The sequence below is a fragment of the Coptis chinensis genome, chromosome 3 (assembly GCF_015680905.1).
Source record: "Coptis chinensis isolate HL-2020 chromosome 3, ASM1568090v1, whole genome shotgun sequence".
NCBI classification, from domain to species: domain Eukaryota; kingdom Viridiplantae; phylum Streptophyta; class Magnoliopsida; order Ranunculales; family Ranunculaceae; genus Coptis; species Coptis chinensis.
This window is the reverse complement of record NC_141458.1, coordinates 81,295,631-81,316,114: the sequence shown is the minus strand read 5'-3', so window position 1 is coordinate 81,316,114 and position 20,484 is coordinate 81,295,631. Positions and strand designations below refer to the sequence as shown.

General features: G+C 42.5%; 2 protein-coding genes across 2 annotated transcripts; both read left to right on the top strand.

Moving 5' to 3' along the window:
- The first annotated feature begins 2,203 nt into the window (after window positions 1-2,203).
- On the top strand, window positions 2,204-2,659 carry LOC147511078 (uncharacterized). Its single transcript, XM_086598348.1, has one exon. The coding sequence runs from the start codon at window positions 2,204-2,206 to the stop codon at window positions 2,657-2,659; it is 456 nt and encodes a 151-aa protein (XP_086454474.1).
- Window positions 2,660-18,329: 15,670 nt separating this feature from the next.
- On the top strand, window positions 18,330-18,851 carry LOC147511077 (uncharacterized). The gene has a single exon (XM_086598347.1). It carries the CDS (start codon window positions 18,330-18,332, stop codon window positions 18,849-18,851), a length of 522 nt encoding a protein of 173 aa, XP_086454473.1.
- The last annotated feature ends 1,633 nt before the right edge of the window (window positions 18,852-20,484 follow it).

The following is a 20,484-nucleotide window of genomic DNA, read 5'->3' as shown; positions in this document are numbered from 1 at the left end:
GCGGCACATATTGCTACACGAGGATACCTTTTGGGCTGAAAAATGTCGGGGCCACGTTTCAGCGATTGGGGGAGAAAATGTTTGAGAGCAAGATCAGAAGGGGGATGGAAATATACATAGACAATATGGTGGAGAAGAGCATGTCAGAGAGAGAACATTTAGATGGATTGAAGGAAACGTTCAGGATTTTGCAAAACACAATCTGAAGCTGAATCCAGAGAAATGCACATTTGGGGTGACCACCGGGAAGTTCTTGGGCTACATCATGAATCATAGAGGAATAGAAGCTAATCCATAACAGATAAGAGCATTGGTAGAGATGTCGTCGCCGCAGAACATCACAGAGGTGCAGCGCCTCGCTGGGAGAGTCGCGGCATTGAATAGATTCATTTCCAAGTCATCAGACAAATGTAGACCGTTGTATCGGTTGTTGAGAAGTACTTCGGACTTTTGTGGACCCCGAAATGCGAGGAGGCATTTCAAGAGCTGAAGAGGCATTTGGGCAAAGCTCTATTGCTGTCGCGGCCGGAGCAGGGGGAGAAATTGTATCTGTACCTAGGGGCCATTGAGCATGCAGTCAGTTCCGTTCTGGTCATGCTAGAGGACAGAGTGGAGAGGCTGGTGTATTTCCAAAGAAAGACATTGTTGGACGCCAAGACGGGGTATAGCAAAATGGAGAAATATGCCCTGCCCTTGATCTTCTCCACCATGAAGTTGAAACCGTACTTTGAGTCACACTCTATAGTGGTGGTGACCAACCTGCCGCTTAAGCAAGTGTTAAGGGCTGAGAAGTCGGGCCGAATGTTGAATGGGCAGTGATCCTTAGATCCTACGAGATACAGTATCAGATAAGAACAGCGGAGAAAGCTTAGGCCATCGCTGAGTTCTTGGCAGAATTCCCAGCAGAGGACCTGACGTGGGGAGAGGAGATGGTCATGGAGTCAGACAAGGAGGGGGTGCCTGATCAACTAGATCCTTGGGATAAGCAGAATGGGTGGAGAGTGTTTGCAGATGGGTTAGCTACAGACGCATGTAGCAACATAGGGGTGGTGTTGGTTACTCCGGATAATAACAGCAGGATCGACTTGACCATGAAACTAGGTTTTGCGGCATCCAGCAACGAAGCAGAGTAAGAGGCCGTTATAGCAGGACTAAGAATGGTGGAAGATTTGGGAGTGAAAAACTTGATCGTGTATTCCAATTCGAATCTGGTGGTATGTCAGGCAAATGGGGGTTTCGCTGCCCGGTGTCCAAGAATGGCCAAATACTTGCAGGTGGTGCATCAAAGAGCTAGCAAATTTACAAAGCTCCAGTTTGTACACCTAGGGCGCGGGGAGAATAGGCATGCGGACGCTCTGGCATATGTGGCCGCCGCCATGCCGGGTATGAGGAAAGAACTATAAAAGTGGGAAGACTGGAGAGGCCAATCACAGAGGAAATAATGGAGGTGTGCCATATTGCAGAAGAAGAAGGGGGGCGGATGGAGCCCATCAAGCGCTATCTAAAAGGAGGGCAGGTGACTGATAGGAACGAGAAAAAGAGGTTGGAGCAGGTGACTCAGAGGTATGTGTTGATGGAAGGGGAATTGTATAGGAAGAACTTCAATGGATCGCTGCTGAAATGCTTGGGGCTGCGATTATCATCAGAAGTATTGGCAGAATTACACGAAGGGAATTGTGGGAGCCACTCCGCAGGGAGGATAACGACACATCAATTACTAATGTAGGGCTATTTCTGGCCTCATATGAAACAGGATGCGGTCGAATTTGCCAAAAGGTGTGACAAGTGTCAGAGATTTGCACAACGGATATTTGCACCTGCGGAGCCCCTGCATAACGTCTCTAGCCCTTGGCCCTTTGCCATGTGGGCGTTGGATATCGTCGGGCCATTACCCATGGTTAGCGGCAAAAGAAGGTATATGTTGGCAGCCACGGACTACTTCACAAAATGGATAGAAACCATCCCATTGCAGCAGGTAAAGGAAACTCATGTGATTAAGTTTTTGTGGGAGAACATCATATGTCGGTTTCGACTACCATATGCCGTCATTGCAGACAATAGGACACAGTTCACAGGAGCTAGGGTGGCAGCGTTCCTCGAAGCCTACAAAGTGAAACAAGGGTTTTCGGCTCCCTATAACCCAGAGGGCAACGGGTAGGCAGAATCTTCCAACAAGACGATATTAAACAATCTGAAAAGAAAAATGGAAGACAGGAAGGGTGCATGGGCCGATGAGTTGAATCATGTTCTTTGGGCTTATAGAACCACCCCGCGGACCACCACCAAAGAGACCCCATTCGCCCTAGCATACGGCGATGAGGCTGTGATTCTCGCAGAACTAGTGGCGACTACCAGGAGAACCAAGGCAGTGGAAGAAGGATCAAATTGGCGCATTTTGGCTAGAGATTTGAACTTGGCAGAAGAGAGAAGAGATGCAGCCCACATCCGTCTGGAAGAGTATCATCGAAGGTTACAGAGGCAATACAACAAGCGGGTCAGACTGCGGAAATTTAAGGTGAGGGAATTGGTGTTCCGCCGGGTGATGCCAAGCACTAAGGAGGAAAAGGACGGGAAATTAGGTCCAAACTGGGAAGGGCCATACACTGTGATGGAGGAAGGAGGGTCAGGAACCTATAAGCTTCAAACTTTGGAAGGATAGCTAATAGCGAGACCTTGGAACGTAAGAATGTTAAAAAGTTTTACAAGTGAATGTACTGAAGTTTAGAGCAATCTAAAGAGGGTCCCTAGCAGAGGACTAAAGTTGTTTGTAAATATATAAAACCGCAACACTTTTGTGAAAATAAATATGTTTGTTAGGCGAACTTTCTGAATGAGAACGTGAGCACAAAAGACACATGGGGCAAGGAGAGTGACCCCATTTGTCCCAGAAAGAGAGAAGCAACGGAGAGGACTGGCCCCTCGCTGACAACAGCGTAAGAAGAGGCCCTGAGCAAAATGAGTTGGTTCAGCAGATCATGGAAGCACCGAACACGCGGAGCGGGATGAGCCCTCCGCGGACCATGGAGGAGAAAGATACATGGGGCAATGAGAGTGACCCCATCTGTCTCCTAGAGAGAGAAAAGCAACGGAGGGGATGAGCCCTTCACTGATAATGACTTAGGAAAGGGCCCCGAAAGAAGATGAGTTGCTCCAAAGAGGTCCCTGGCGTGCCGAAAGCACGCTGGGCGTGATGAGCCCCTCTCATGGACCATGGAGGAGAAAGACGCCTGGGGCAATAAGAGTGACCCCATCTGTCTCCTAGAGAGAGAGAAGCAGCGGAAGGGAGGAGCCCTTCACTAATAGTGACTTAGGAAAGGGCCCTGCGCAAGATGAGTTGCTCTAGCAGATCCCGGAAGCACCGAGCACGCGGAGCGGGATGAGCCCTCTGCGGACCATGAAGGTGAAAGACACATGGGGCAATGAGAGTGACCCCATCTGCCTTCTAGAGAGAGAGAAGCAGCGGAGGGGATGAGCCTTTCGCTGACATTGATGTAGGAAAGGACCCTGAGCGAGATGAGTTGCTCCAGCAGGTCCCGGAAGCATCGAGCACGTGGAGTGGGATGAGCCCTCCGCGGATCATGGATGTGAAAGACACAGGGTGGCAATGAGAGTGACCCCATCCATCTCTTAAAGAGAGAGAAGCAGCGTAGGGGATGAGCCCTTTGCTGGCAGTGACTTAGGAAAGGGCCTAGAGCAAAATGAGTTGCTCCCGAGGTAAAAGACACCTGGGGCATTGAGGGAGGCCCCATCGGTTTCTCATAGGGCTGTATCTGCGGAGCGAGATGAGATAAGAGGCAAGGAAAGGCTAGAGACAAGAGATATATGTAGCAAATCTAATAAGTGAAAGAAGGTTGCAGGGGAGAAGGCAGAAAGCATATAAAACTCAACCACATAACAAAATGCATAAACAGGGTGCGAGTCAGATCGTAAGTTAGTAACAGTATGGTGATACACATGAAAAACTAGGGCATTCCCTAGGTGGACGAATCAATGTTAGCTTCTTCAACAGCCGTTCAACGGCAGCAGTGTAGGACTCTTCAACAACAGCAGCTGGAAGGGGGTCTACTCCCATCACAAGATTCTCTAGGTGGCCAGAAGGGTCAGCGGCCTCTGTATGGTCGACGGCAGCATCAGAGGATCCAGTCACCAGGACAATAGGTTTGTCGGGGAGAAGGCAGCCCTCTTGAGTGAGCTGGTCGAGTTCCTCCTGGACCTTCCAGGCCACCCTCTTCTCAGCCAGAGCTTTGGAACGGTCACGAAGAGTCGTCATATCCTATTGGTGCTACTCCAGAATCTTGGCGGTTTCATCTTGGTGTGCTTGGTTAATGGCGTCCACGGCCTTTTGATGTTGTTGGGTGAGGGCATTCAAGTCAAGCAGGTGGTGCTGAAGAAGTTCTTCTCTTTGACAGCGCAGACGTTCATTGACTGAGTCCATGTACCGCTGGTGGGAGGCTTCGACAGCAGCCAATTCATCTTGAGCCTGGACTTTGGCCAAATTGGTGGAGGCAAGATTTTACTGAAGACTAGCATAAGACGCCCACGGGGCCATTGAGCTCTTGCTCCAGGGTGGTCACCTTATTCCGAGTGCGGAGAAGGCCGCGGATCATAAAGGAAATGTCTAGACTCACCTTGGTCAGAAAGATAGAGGGGTTAAAAGAAAAAGAGGGGAGGAGGGGGTACCCGTTCCCAGTTGGTGTACAATGAAGTGCAATGTGAATCAAAGGAACCCCCGTCCGCATAGGCAATGTCCTTGGGCAGATGGGCATTGTAACACAACGAGGAGGCCACAGCAGCGTTGTCCAAAGCGGAGTCCGCGGTGTTTACCTTCCGGTTTTGCACATTGAAAATGGGACAAAAGTCCTCAACCGGTGCAAGACTGGAGGCCAGGGCAGCGGGCTGAGCGGGCTCCTTACCAAGTCGGCGAGTGCATGGAGAAGAGGCAGCTGGATGAGAGGGTGGAGAAGGAGGGGCTGGGCCTTGGGGCATAGGGCCCTGGTAGGTTGTAGAGACGGGTTCGTCAGAGGTGGATGGCCGCGGCCTCTTGGCTGGCGGCTGATCAGCAGGCGCTTGCATGTCGGCAGGGGGAATCTCCATCACGTCGTCATCAGAGTCGCTATCGAATAATTTTTGATTGTGGACATCCATATCTACAGTAGGGGAAAGGTGAGAGGTGAACTGGTCGTCCGAGTGGGAGATAGAGTGGTAGGAAAAGATGTCACTGGGAGTCGAGGAAGGGTGGAATTCTTGAGGATCACGGGAAGCGGATGTATGGGAGGATGTTCGAGGATGAGGGCGGTGCGAAGTATGGGTACGAGACCTCTTCTTGGAGAGGGGAGATGCACGGGGCTTTCGTTATTTAGGGGGGGGGGACGGAAAAAGGGACCTGTTAAGCCGCGGAAGGTGTTGAGAGCAGGGGTGGGTTGGGTAATAAGGGAGTAGCGGTGGAGGGATGAATACCTAAAAAGTCAGCTTGAGCAGATCCAAGGTCGCGGAGCTGGGCGAATATAGGACAGATAATGTTGTCATAAATTCTGGATTTGGAATCTGGCCGCCAACCTGTAAATAAGAACATAAGTGAGTTAAGCAGATCAGAGGGAAAACATTTCAAAGAAAAGAAACAAAGGGAAAAATGGAGAAAGAACTACGATGCTCACCGCGGAGTCGGAAGGCGAGGTGGTTAAGAGTCAAGGTAGAAGGAATGTCTGCTGACAGAAAGTTGCCTGAGACATAGAGCGGATAATGGTGCAAAACTTTGTCGGAGGTGGTAAGCTTAAGGAGGAAAGATTGCTTTTTGGGACGGATGCAGAAGGACTGATAGCCAATGCTGACATCCTTAGGACTGATTTTGAGGTAGTATTGGGAGTAGATATTGCGATTGGTGATCTTAGGTAAACGGGACTGGTTGTAGGAATTCACGGCGTACATTATCCGCCAGAAATTACCTATACCTTGACAAGGGGGAATGTTGAAATGATTGCAAACTTCAACATCTAGAAGAATAAGAGGAAGCCGCAGACCAGAAACTATTTGACCTACGGTGATGACAAGAGAGCCCGGTCGGCGGAGAACCAAATGGGGGTAGTGGGTGATAGAGAGCACGTGTTCCAATACCACGTCGGCTGGAACACCGTAGGTTGCTCTAATGGCGTCCAAATTAGGTCTACGAGATCTAGGGGAGGCGGCAATAAAGTAGTGGGTCGACTAGAGGTGGAGGGTACGGTAGGGGAAGTAGGAGGAGAGGGAGAGGAGGCTCACTGAAGCGGAAGAAGACGAAGTCACCGTGAGTCGACCGACATCGAAAAGAAGATGAACCGACTCTAGGAATCGAATTATATCAAAATTAGAAAGGAAAAGATAGTTCAACTAAAGAGAGAAAGGACCAAGAGTACTTACCGATCAATGGTGAAAAGGAGTTGGTGAAGTCATGAGGGATAGCCGGAGGGATGAAAAGTGCAGAGGAGACTACCACTGAGAAACACGAGCGTAACGATGAAGATTTGGGGAAGAAGAAATATTGAGAGTTTGAGCAAAGGGAGAGAAGGAAAGTAGACAGTGGAAAAGAAAATGAGGGAAGAAGAAGTGCGAGTGGTTTAAATAGGTTGAGGGCAAAATAGTAATTTCGGGCAGTGGGGAAAACGAAGCAACAGCTGATGTACCAAAAAAGGGTGACATGTGGTCGCACGGGTAACCAGGGGCCACTAGAAAGAACGCAGGTGATGAGTGTCTTTCACATCACAGGCTTCCCAAAACGGACAGATATTAATTGAAGGGGAGACAGAATAGTGGAAGTTCTCAACCTCAGGCCAATAACATGACCGTGAAGTCGAGATGGGGCATTTGTAGTGGCCCATTTTATAACAGAGGACTGGGTCAAAGAGGAAGGGAGGCAAGATAAACGGGTAGGCTGAGGGGCAGGGGAATCGGTCTGCGGAACCCTAAGGCGGACGTGGCCGGGGTACGACTGACAAGAGGCCGTCAGATGAAGGGACAGCTGGATGGCCCAGATTGAGGGTGAAGGGGTATAAAAAGGAAAGAAGAAGAGAGAAAAGAGGGGAGGCTCCGAGGAGAGAAAAGAAAAAAAGAGGGAGAGAGAGAGAAAAAAAAGAGAGGGTGTAGTAGAGAAGTGATTTGGTTGCTTTAGACTATAAGGGTTTTTTTGGTTCTTACAGTAGGCACTCAAATATGTTTCCCATTCTTCTAATCGGCTCGAATCAGCATTTTGAAGAACTTTTCTCAAGGGGTATTTAGTATAGACATTGATGATACGCCTTTAAAAATAAGGCTTCAATCTTCGTGCACTATGGACAAGTGAGAGAGCTATTTTCTCAATCTTTGAATACCTTGCTTCTGGAGCTGTAAAGGTCTTACTTATGAATAAAATTGGTTGTTCATTTTCATCATCAATGAATAAGATGGCACTCACAACTATTTCTTATGCTGCCAAATATATGCCAATTGTTTGTCTGGTGGTCGGACTAGCAAGAATTGGCGGTTGTACTAGGTATTCTTTCATTTTTTGAAAAGCTACGTCACACTCATCTGTCCATTGTGGAGATCCCTTAATGGCTTGAAAAAAGGGGTGGAGCCAATCTGAATATTTTGAGATAAATCTACCCAAAGCGGTTATCCTACCCGTAAGTTGCTGAATCTGCTTCTTGGTTTTTGGCGAGGGCATTTCAATAATTGCACAGATTTGATCAGGATTAGCTTCAATACTTCGTTTGGTCTTAAGATATCCAAGAAATTAATCTGATGCTAACCCAAATGCGCATTTTGATGGATTTAGACGCATTCGAATATGCACAAGCCGATCAAAGAATTTTTGCAAGTGATAAAGGTGTGAAGACTCTTCATGCGACTTGATGACCATATCATCAATATAAGCTTCCATAAACTTGCCTAAGAAGTCTGAAAATGATGTATTTATGAATTTCTGATATGTTGCCGGTGCATTTTTTAAACCAAAATACATTGCCTTATAGCAAAATAAGCCTTGGTCTATTATGAAAGTTGTAAGTTCTTGTTCATCTTCGGCTAATGAAATTTGATAAAATCCTATTGAGAGCATCCATAAAAGAAATTCATTTCAATCCTGAAGTTGCATCAACCATTTCAGAAATAGGAGGCAAGAGGTAGGGTGAACAGGACATTTTTTATTGACATCAGTAAAATCAACACAGATTCTAAGCTTTCCATTGTTCTTAGGGACTGCTACTATATTGGATATCCATTTCAGATATAGTATAGGCCTAATAAAATTAACACTTAGAAGTTTGTCGATCTCTTCTTTCACTTTGAGCTTTCGATCGGGAGCCAATCGGCGAGGCTTCTAACGTACTGGCTTTTATGTTTTGTCGATATCTAGCCTATGACATGCAAGTGAAGGATCAATCCTAGGCATTTGTTCGACCGTCCACGCAAACACTGTGCAATTTTTCTTCAAAAGCTCAATGAGTTCATCCTGTTCCTTCTTGGAAATATCTACATAAATAAAAGTGGTTTCTTCTTCCTTGTTGTCGATCTGTACTTTGAGGAGCCTGTCGATGGTCGGGGGCCTACCCAAACGCTACTCCATAGCGTTTACATCCAATGGAATGTTGTAATTGTTATTTAACCATCGGCATTTAAAATGGTGTTGCCCTTGACCTCCGAATCTTTATAATCTTCGAGCATAGACTCATGGCATTTCAGAGCTGCTATATGATCACTTCGAACTTTGCATACTATACCATCACACCAGAACTTGATAGCCTGATGGAAAATAGAAACAACATCTCCCATTGAGTAAATCAAATCTCTTCGCAGAATGACATTGTAGGAAAAGTTACAATCCAAGAGAAGAAAATCAATTGTAACTTCCTTGTTCATTAATGTCACCAGAAGAGAGCATCTACCAATTGATTTTGTCGCTGTCCCATCGAAGCCAATGATAGGATTTGGATTGGGAACTATCATTTTCTCGGGGAGATTGAGTCCTTTGTAACAACGCTTGTAGATCACACTTGCTGAACTACCTATATTGATCATGATTTTCTGCACACGATGAATTCTAACAAAAGTTTGTATCACAACAGCATCATAATAAAGATGGTGCACTCCTATCAGATCATTGTCAGTCCAACAAAGAGGTCCTTCCTCATACATCTCAGTACCCATACCGTGGAGAAAATCATATCCACTATAAACATAATGGTGGGTGAGATTAGTGATCTTGGAATGATTGAAATTCTTGCACTGTGTGTTAAACATTGAATCAACTTTGGCATGACCGACTTTGATTACATTGTGTGCGGTCACGACTAAATCTTGCTTCGTTTTACCCAACACGTAATCCTGGAGCATACCCTTCTCGATCAAACCTTGGATTATACCCCTTAGAGATCAGCATTGTTTAGTTTCATTACCAAAATCATCGTGGAACTTGCACCATAGTGATTTGTCACGTGTAGCCTTGGTATCTTCGGAGAGAGGAAAAGGTGGAGATAAGACATTCTTTCCCTTAATCTTCTTATAGATAACAACATACTTCTTATTGAGGGTGGTAAGATTTAACTCGGGAAGTTTCTTTTGTTCTTTTTCGTTCCATTGTTGTGGCCTACCATCACTCTTGGACTTTTGATCGATTGTTTGTTGATACTTCAGTTTTTGACTCTGTTCTTGTGGCTCGCTTATTCGATCTCTATCTATGTGAACTCGTGCCGATGCATCATCTTCAACTTAAATAAATTGTTGAGTTCAAGCAAAAAGTTCATACTGAGTTGTTGGGATGTCTTTTACTATAGAGTTGTAAACGACGTCCCTATCATAATTAATGCCTTCCTTGAAAGCATATATGACAAGAATATCAGATGCATCAGGAATTTCAACAGCTGCTTTCCAAAATCTAGCACCAAACTTTCTAAGCTTTTTCGTCTTTTTGTTGTTTAATATTGAAGAGAAAATCAATATTTTTATGTTTTTTCCAGTTGTGACAAAAATGTTTGGCAAACTTGTAAGCAAAATCTATAAAATTATGGATGGATCTTTCTGGAAGCATGTTAAACCATCTCATCGACTCAATTTCAATGAGTGTGGATGAGAATAATTTGCAAAGAAGAGCATCATCGAAAGTCCATAAGATCATCTTGTTTCTGTAATTAACAAGATGCATCAAAGGATCTCCATCAATCTCATCATACTTCTCAAATTTTGGCTGCTTAAAGTCCTTGTGATGAACGGTTGTTTAGATTTAGAGAGAGAGGGGAGAATCAATGCCACTCTCTATAGTAAGATTTTGAATTTTTTTTTCTCGTGACTACTTATCATTAACAGCCTTCAATATCATCTCATAGAGACGTCGTTCAGAAAATGGAACATTCTCTTGACGATGGTCACGACCAAACTATGGACGTTTTGGCCAAGAGTTCTTTAGAGGAGGTGGAGTGAGTTCTCGTCGACCCGTCCATGCAGGTGAAGGTGATCGAGCCAATAGTGAAGATCGGTTCCTTCGTCTCCTATGGTGAACATCGAGCGAATACAGATGGAGTGTTGGACTGTCACAACCATTTTCTTGACTTGTTGCAAGTGCCATCTCCATGGCTACCATTGTCAACATACTTTGGCTAACAATGAGCTTTTGGATTGGAACTACGACTTGAGTGATTAGGATGTGAACTGGAACTGCTTGGTGAATAGTGTTGTTGTCGAGATCAGTGCATACTGCTGTCGCGATGAGGAATTGCAATGGCTTGCCTATCCCTCATAGAGCTTGGGGTAGGAATTTCATTGGTTTTTCGTTAGTTGGGTAGTCTACCTTATCGACCTGTATGGATATTTTACCGATCTCCCTTAGTATGGTTCAAATCGGCTAAACCTATTTTCTTCATGAGATCATTCGTGAGTTGGCGATCCCTTATAGGGTGGTCGGCATCAAGGTCGGCAGAGGAGTTTGTGGATTCACTTACTATTACACTGGAAAGTGTTTCTTTCTGCATTTAACATTCTGTTTGCGCGAAGCCTTTCGTAAGCTACTGCACGGTTTCTCTTGGTGTGGGAGTTTGTGCTTGGAGTCTATGACAGAGATGCTTCAGAGTTCAAATGATCCCAAACACTTTTTGTCGTGGACCTTGAATCATCTTCAAGAAGTTGACGTAGCTATTTCTTCAGATTTTTATTTATGCTCTCCAATTGTTGGAGACGACGGTCGACCTAAGTTGTTGGATTGGCTACATGAATACCCACTCTCTCAGTCGCATATGGCCGAGGACCATTGTACTTGGAAAGTGAATTCCAAATAGAAGGTGAGTGTTGAACTTGTGCGGCAAGAGGGGAACTTTCACCATTGTTTGTTTTTCGAGAAGCCATTGACGTAACTTTTGTTTTGTGGTTGAGGGTAAGAGCACAGAAAGCACCAAATATGCTTCAACAAGATTTGCCAAAACACACCAGTTGGGTCGGAAGTGATCTTTTCGGAAGAGATTGCGAAGGGGATGGTTGTTGGTGAGAGTTGAGACTGGACTTCGGTTTGAAGTTGCCTACATACCCAAATATTGTATTGTCTTGGGATCAAGTCTGGATTGCGTAGTTTTGGAGAATGACCAATGTTGGATTTTATATGTCGGATTGGTGATAGTTACTTCCTCGTTCTCTAATATTCTAAACGTAGGATGAAGTTGGAGAACTTGCTGGAGAACCGTCACACGATATGAAATTGATGGAAGTTTTGTGAACGAATTTGAAGGTGGACAAAGCTTTGGAAGTTGTTTGAATTGGTCAAACGATTTCCTTGTCCAAGTGAAGACACGTGTTTAATTGAATATTAAATATATAGAATTTGTGTTGTGGTAGGCAGGGTCAAATTGGGTATGGGCATGAGCTCTGAACGTGGGTTTTTTGGGTTTTGAGCATAGGCTTTATTGTAGGTAGGTAAGTAGGCTGGTTCTGAGCGTGCGCTCTAAGTGTGGGTTTGTATTGAATTGGGCTTTTATTGAGCCACATTTGTGGGGGCCGGAACAAGAGCATATGCTACGATTTCCAACACATTTTTAGTTGGGATTTGTGCATATTTGCATCGTCCATAATTAATTTGGGTATTGACATTCACTTAATTGTTTAATTAATAATCGAAACATACTACAAGACGCGTAAATTAGAAAAAAGCAAATTGTCCAGTTTGAGAAAGCATGCAATCTTTCATTTATCCCTAAGATAGATGAGCATTAGACTTCTTGATTCAGAGCATCATCAACGCATTTCTAAATTTTGTTATGACACCTCAGCGTTTTTTGTGAATCAAAATTATTAAAAACTTGTCAAGCACCAACGCAAAATTTCTAAATTTCTTGTTTCGATTTCGCACCGCAAAAGTTGTCCCGTCTAAACAAAAAGTCTTTTTATAAATAGCAAAAGTTGTCCCATCCATCATTTCCCTCCATTTCTGTGCCACCAAACCATTTTTGCACCCATCGTTTCCCTCCATTTTCTACGCTATATATCAGATCAATGACAGGTGAAGCATCCATATATTTTTTTCATTTCTTCGTCTCCTCTCATCAGTCATAAACTTTCAATTATTTTGTCATGAGTTCTAGTAGTCATAATAGCAATTGGTGCGAAAGAGTAAGTGAACTGATTTTCGACAACGATGATGAAACTGTGGCAATCGTTCAACAAATGCAAAGTGATGCAATTGTAGTAGCATCAATGATTCTGGCTTTCAACGTTTTATCTGTACCAATATGGGGTGGATCTGTTGATGGTAGAGAATACACTAACCGGGATCATGTTGGTGCGCATGAACCATTGGTGGCTGATTATTTTGCTGCTATACCAAATTATAAAGTAGGTAAGTTTTGTCATAGGTTTTGTATGAGAAGACCACTTTTTAACCGTATATTAGAAGTTGTCACTAATTTTGATCCATATTTTAAGCCTTCTTGTGATGTTCTTGGTTTGCCTGGGGTTTCGGGTTTGGTGAAGATGACAGCTCCAATACAGATACTTGCTTATGGTTGTCCAGCTGATTCAATGGATCACTGGATAAAACTTGCTGAGAGTATGACCAGAGAATCACTTCATCATTTTTGTAATGCAGTTGTCAACTGTTTTGAAGAACAATACCTAAGAAGCCCAATGGAAGAAGATGTAACACACTTTCTTGCAGTAGGTGAAGAACGCGGTTGGCCAGGTATGTTGGGTAGTTTAGACTATATGCAATGGGTATGGAAAAATTGTCCAACTGCGTGGCATGGAACTCATTTGGGCCATGCTAGAAAAGCGACTGTGATTTTGGAAGCAGTTGTAGATCAGGAGCTATGGTTTTGCCACGCATACTTTGGAATGGCTGGATCATGTAATGATCTTAATGTGTTAGATAATTCTCATTTATTTGATAATTTAGTCAGAGGAACAGCTCCAGCTTGTGTTTATCAAGTTAATAACAATCCTTACAACATGGGCTTCTACCTTACTGATGGAATATATCGACCATAGGCTACACTGATTCAAACAATCTTATCTACTGCTACTCCCATGGATATTAATCTCATCTCCTCTAGAAGAAGTAGCTCGTAAAGATGTGGAACGTGGTTTTGGTGTTTTACAAGCTAGATTTGTAATTGTTAGCAGGCCTGCTCGTCAGTGGGACAGAGGAGCTATGTCTCGTATAATGAAAACGTGTATTATACTTCACAACATGATTGTTGAGAATGAACGTAATGTACAACTTCCAAAGTGGAAACCACTTTCAGATGAATGGTTGCGGCATAAAGTTGAGATGCAGAGTAATGACCATCTGTTTGTGCAAAGCATGGTAGCCAGGACATTAAGTATTCATTGTGGACATTCAATACTTGGTTTCACTAATAGTGATGACGTCAAGGCGATTGTTAGAGTGACTGGAAGGCGATTAGTTTTATCTCTACTCCTTTTTCATATTTCCTCTTAAGGTAATATTCGAAAGGTTATTATCCCATCTCTAGCCTTATCTTCATACATTTTTCCACTAATAGTAACTTTTAGAGCAAGCAACTTGAAAAAGCTTGTGTTATGATCTAGATTGTTTTACAGTGAACGGAGCACATACTTTCTTCTTCTTGTTTCTTGATCTCTTAGTCCCTAACAACAAGAATTCTCTACTTGTACATTCTCTCTTCTTTTAACAAAGTTGAGGATAACTACAAGGGTTACCTTCTCAATGTTAGCAAGATCTGAGCTTTCCTATTAGTGGTCAGTTAGTTTCTTCTATGGTTCTTATGTCTTCACATGTGGGGTGAGCTCTTCCTCCCCCTCCACCCCTCCAACTTGGAGCTCTCTATTTGGGAACCAAGGGTCTAGTTGGAGTGATGGTCAGTTGGAATTTTTTTAGGTTGATAACGAGGTTGATGTTATGGATGTGCCATCAGATATTCTTGAAGAGGGAGTTGAGTTATGGAAGGACCACCTGGTGGGGTTCTTTGTTGACAAAAGACTTCCTTTTCCTGTGGTTAAAAGTATACTTGAGAAATAGTGGAAAACAAAAGCAAGCTATGAGATTTCAACAGACAAGGATGTCTTTTATTTTAAATTTGTTCTTAAAGAAAATAGGAAATTGGCTCTGGAAAGTGGGCCATTATTTATGGCTGGTAGGGTGTTCATGATTCGACCATGGACAGAGGAGTTAGAGGCTCAAAGGAGAAACATGACTACACTACCAATATTGGTAAAAATATGGGATATACCTAAGCAAATGTGGACAAAAAAAGGAATAAGCTTCATTGCTAGTAGAATAGGGAAGCCACACTACTGGGATGAAGCAACCCGGAAGAAACAGAGACTAAACTATGCAAAAGTGTGTATAGAGGTACCAGTAAATGCAAAGTTTCCTGATTGCCTAAGATTCAACTTAGGAAAAGGTGTTATAGCTTATGTGGGGGTATAGTATCTATGGATTCCATCCACATGCTCTCCGTGCAAAAAGGTTGGACACAAAGACACTACATGCTCGTCTATCAAAGTTCCAAGAACTAGTGCCCTTACAAATAGGAATGTAAATGCTATGAGGAATGAAGGGCAAGTCCAACCCCGACAACAACATTCTACATGGGTGAGGAGGCTGGCAACGGCCACAACTGTTACACCTATTAATGGAAGGATTACGGAAACTATTCCGATAGTGAATGAGATACCTGAAACAGTGGATCAAGAGTAAGGAACAGCAAGTACAACAAAAGAAAAAGAACCACAGGAAAATCCATTAGCTATTGTGGTGTCTCGGGAAAGAATTACTACTTCAAATTAGTTTTAGGCTTTAACAGAGGAAGTAGAAATGGACTCTGATCAGGCTTTAGAGGTAGTTAATCCAATCATGTTGGAGCAAGTAGTTGCTGAAGAAGGAGAAATCTGTAATTTGATGCCTGAGCTTCAAGACCCAGTCACTGTACATGAACAATATGTAGCAAATCTAGAGGAGTTCAGTAGTATCAGAGAGGAACTTACCTTCCATGAGGTTTCAAATGAATTTGATGATGATAGGGAGGTATTTTTGGATCATCAAGTCAATGTAGACTCTGTGGTGGTGGTTAACAAGGAGACCACAACTACAATCACTAATAAAAGGGAAACAAGGCAATCCAAAAGCCAGCAGTAGAAGCCGAGCAAGTCCTCAAGCCCAGAGAAAGGTAGGAAGCAACTTCCATAGCAAGTACAAGGAAGGGGGAAGCCCAATGTGGTAAACAAGAAACAAAACCAACAGATTAATGATTAATCTAGGAGTATGGAATGTTATGGGAATAAATGATCACTCCAAAGCTAGTGAAGTGAATAAGGTTAGACTAGACCATAAGCTGTGTATGTTTCCAATTCTAGAAACTAAAGTCAAGAAAGAGAAGTTTAATGCTGTTAGGAACATCTGTTGCCCTTATTGGTCTCATTTGAGCAACTATGTAAGTGATTTTGATGGCAGAATATGGTTTTGTTGGGATTCTAGCTTTGTACAAGTAAAGTTGATCAAGGAAACTTCTCAACTCTTACATTTACAGGGCAAACTTTCATGATTACCTGTGTATATGCCAATAATACAAGGAGGGAAAGAATGCACCTTTGGAGTGAGCTGATTCTTTTGCAAGCTTCTATCCATCTCCCTTGGACTGTTTGTGGGGATTTTAACAGTATTTTACACTTGTCCGAGAGACTAGGGTGTGAACCATCTAACCCTAGTGAGATTGCTGAGTTTCTTAACTGCATCACAGTTACAGGGCTATCTCATTTTAAGTACTTGGGGAGCTTCTATACAAGGATGAATAATTCAGGAAAGTACTCTAAGATAGATAGATGTATGGTAAATAATCTTTGGATTAACTCCTTTCCAGCTTCTGAAGTGGAATTTACTCCTCAAGGAGTATCAGACAATACACAACTCATTTTATCTTGGTTCATAAATACAAAGAAGATATACCCTTTCAAGTTTTGTAATGCCTGGACCATGCACAAGGAATTCTATGATATTGTGAAAAATAGCTGGCAAATGCCTTGTGAGGGAAACCCTATTTTCATTCTTACTTGCAAACTCAAAAGACTAAAACATGAACTAAAAGGGTGGTCTAAGAAGCACTTCTCCAAGTTGCAAGAAAGAGTAGAAGCAACTAGAATTGAACTCTTCAAGGTGCAAAAAGAATTACAAGCTTCCCTGGGAAATTTTAACATGACCCACAAAGAGCGCAATCTGAAAAAAGTTTATAGTGACCTGCTCAAAATGGAGTATGAAGATATTAAGCAAAGATTAGGGTGTACTTAGTACCTACTTGGGGACAGATGCACAACGTACTTTCACAATATGGTGAAGGAAAGGAAGGGGAAAAACAAAATATGGTCAATCATGGATGAACAAGGAGTCAAACATACTAACCATACTTCTATTGTGAGTTTACTCACTCAACATTGCAAGGATATGCTTGGACTTCCATCTCATACTAGTGTTCCGCTACCATTGATGGAACCACAGCTGTTGAACTAGTGACAGAAGTAACAGACATTGAGATTAAGGATGCTTTATTTGGTATTGACAACTACAAAGCACTAGGGCCAGATAGATTCAATGCATGCTTCTTTAAGGTATGTTAGTCTATTATTGGAGTAGACTTTGTCAAAGCCATAAAATATGTTATGCTCTCCTCTGTTATGCCTAAGAGTTTTAACTCCACTTTCATTTGCCTTGTGCCTAACCCAGCTAAAGTAACTGACTTCAGACCTATTTCTTGTTGTAACACCTCTTATAAGTGCATCTCTAAAGTGATTACAAGTAGGATGAAGTTGGTCATGCCTCTTTTGATATCCATGAACCAGTCAGCCTTTATTCCTAGCAGAACGATTCAAGATAACTTGTTGCTTTCACATGAGTTATTGAGAAATTACAAAAGAAAACATGTTTCTCCAAGATGCTCTTTTAAAGTGGATATTAGCAAAGCCTATGATATTGTTAGCTGGAACTCTATAGAGGCTATGTTAGAGAAGTTCACTATTCCATGAAAGATGATAAGATGGATAAAGATGTGTTATACCTCTCCATTCTTCTCGTTGCTCATTAATGGCTCACCCGAAGGTTATTTTCAAGGTCTAAGAGGTTTAAGGCAGGGGGATCCTATTTCCCCATACCTTTTTGTTATGATTATGGAAGTGTTGAGTAGTTTACTTCAGTAGGACTTTGCTTCCAAGGCCATTAAACCACATCCCAAATGTAAGAGAACTAAAGTTATCAACCTTTGTTTTGCTGATGACCTACTATTACTCTTCAAAGGTGATATTGATTCCCTTATTGCTATACAAGAATATCTTGAAGTTTTTGCACAAGTTACAGGATTGAGGATCAACAAGCAGAAAACTACACTTCTTGTAGGTGGCTTAAATGCTGCGGAGGGTCAGCTGTTGGCATCCACTATAGGGGTAAACCTGGTTACTCCCCCCATTACTTATCTTGGCTTACCATTAGTTTCTTCAAGACTTGGTATTCATGAATGTCAGCCTCTTGTTGAGAAACTTACAGCGAGAATACAGAACTGGAAATCAAGAGTGCTCTCTAGTGCAGGGAAGTTACAGCTCATTCACTCTGTACTATCTACTTTTCATGTGTATTAGGATAAGAACTTTATTCTTCCGCTCACAGTGCTGGAACAAGTGTCAAAGATATGTAACAAATTTCTCTAGTGTGGGCCTGAAATGAAAAAGAAGATGCATCATGCAAGTAAGAAGTGTACAAGCCTTACAAAGAAGGAAGGTGGTTTAGGCATTCTTGACCTAAAACTTTGGAATCTAGCAGCTTATTATGGGTTAGCTTTCAAGGTGCCATCCAAAGAAAGTAGTATCTGGGTGGACTGGATATGGAACCAAAACTTGAAGGGGAAGTATTTTTGGACCATGACTATACCGAAGGAGTGATCTTGGGTGTGGAAAGGTATCCTAGAGATAAGAACTATAGCGAATATAGTATCTCTAATGGCAACAACACTTTGCTCTGGCATGACATCTGGTGCCATGATACACCTCTTAAGGAAGACCCTGTGGCAAGAAATGAATTCATGCTTCTAATGAATACCAAAGTGAGTGAACTCATTTTAGATGGCAAGTGGAACTTTGTAATACATGATTTGCCTCAAAGCTCCTTAAAAGACAAGATTCTCTCCACCGAAATCAATGTTCATCTTCAGGAAGATAGAATTATATGGACTCCTAACCCTGATGGTACTTACACTTCAAAGTCAACCTATGCTGCTTTAATGATACCAAGGGCCACAGTGATATGGTACAATATGGTTTGGGGGAAACTGGTTATTCCAAAACACTCTTTTACTACTTGGCTTCTTTTCTCTGGAAACTTACCCACTAAGGATAGATTAGTTTAGAGAAAAGTTATCCAGTCTTCCAAGTGTTGTCTGTGTAATACCAATGAAAAAGATAACTCTAACCATCTCTTTTTTAAGTGCCCTTTCAGTAAAGCACTATGGAACAGTGTGAAGCAACACTTAGGATTACCTCCTCAAGCTTCTAATGCCAACAGAGAATGGAATCAATTCATGCGGATGTGTCAGAAGAACACCATGGAAGTGGAAGTATACAAAGTCTATGTTTGTGCTGTTGTGAGCTCTATTTGGCGAGAGAGAAACTATAGACCATTTAGAAAGGTGGAACAGGATTGGAGAATGGTTAGTACTAGAGTGATGAGTGATGTGGGAGTCTACCTTCAAGGCCAGCTAACAGTTGTGAAAGAGACTGTCCAAATCAAAGCTTTATCGAAAAGCCGGGAATCACAGTGGAGTATAAAACAAAAACACCGATTCCATGTATTTGGAAGAAACCGAAAACAGACAGTCAAACTTAATGGAGATGGCTCTCTGACAGACTGTAGAAGTGGAAATGGAGGTACCATTCGAGATGCAAATGGAGAAGTGGTGCTGGCTTACTCAGAAGCTGGAGGTATAAGATCAGTACTATTTCAAGAACTAAAAGCATTATTTAATGGCTTGCATGGATGTTTGATGCTGAAAATCATGAAGGTGGAAGTCGCATCAGATTCTCTACGAGCTGTCAGAATTCTGAAAGATCAGGAAAGAGCCCCATGGCAATGCGCTAACTTAACAGCTGCAATTAAAGACCTTATTAGTAAGTTTGTTAGTGTTAAGCTCACTCATGTCTATCGGGAAACGAATCGCGTTGCTGATCATCTAGCATCCTTAGCTATTGAACATGTATTAGAATATTTTGTACCTCCTCTGAGTTCAACTCTAATGACTATTGTTGAGGAGGACAAAAATAAAACTGTTTATATAAGATTCTAAATGCAGATCGGGGTATGCCATAACCTCAAATCCATTAAAAAAAAAGTATTCGTTGTGGAGCTACTAATCAACAATTGAAGAATGATCTGGTTGAATATCATTGGGCACGTTATGGTGCACGCCACAACCAAAGGAACAACTAATAAGTTTGTTTAAGTTTGTTAACTGTGTTTTTTAAGTATGATTTATGTATTTTCTGTTAACTATATTTTCATCAAGTTTGTTTTGTTTAAATAAGATTGTGATTTGTTGAATAAGATTTGCACATACTTAAAATTAAAAACGTTACAACATACTTGAAATTAAAAACGTTACAACATACTTGAAATCATCATCTTCATATTTTCATTTTCATCCCTCATAAATGGATTGGGAGAGCGTGCTCACCTACCACGAGACTGACTAACACTATTTGTTGATCCAGAAGAAGAAAAATACCAAAACTGTTGAGAAATATGAGTTGGAATGTATGGACTAGGAGGGGTTGGAATGTATGGACTAGGAGGGGTTGGAATGTATGGAGTAGAAGAGGTTGGATAATGAGGAATAGACGGAGCAGCAAGAATACCTTGTTCTTGTTCAACCCACTTACGATAGATAGTTGCTTGTTTAGCTTCCCAAAATGTCAGTTGAATACCGCTAAACTTGCTTAGATCAAGCATCATGATATTTTGTTCTTTCTGTGCTTCAAGCCTCAATA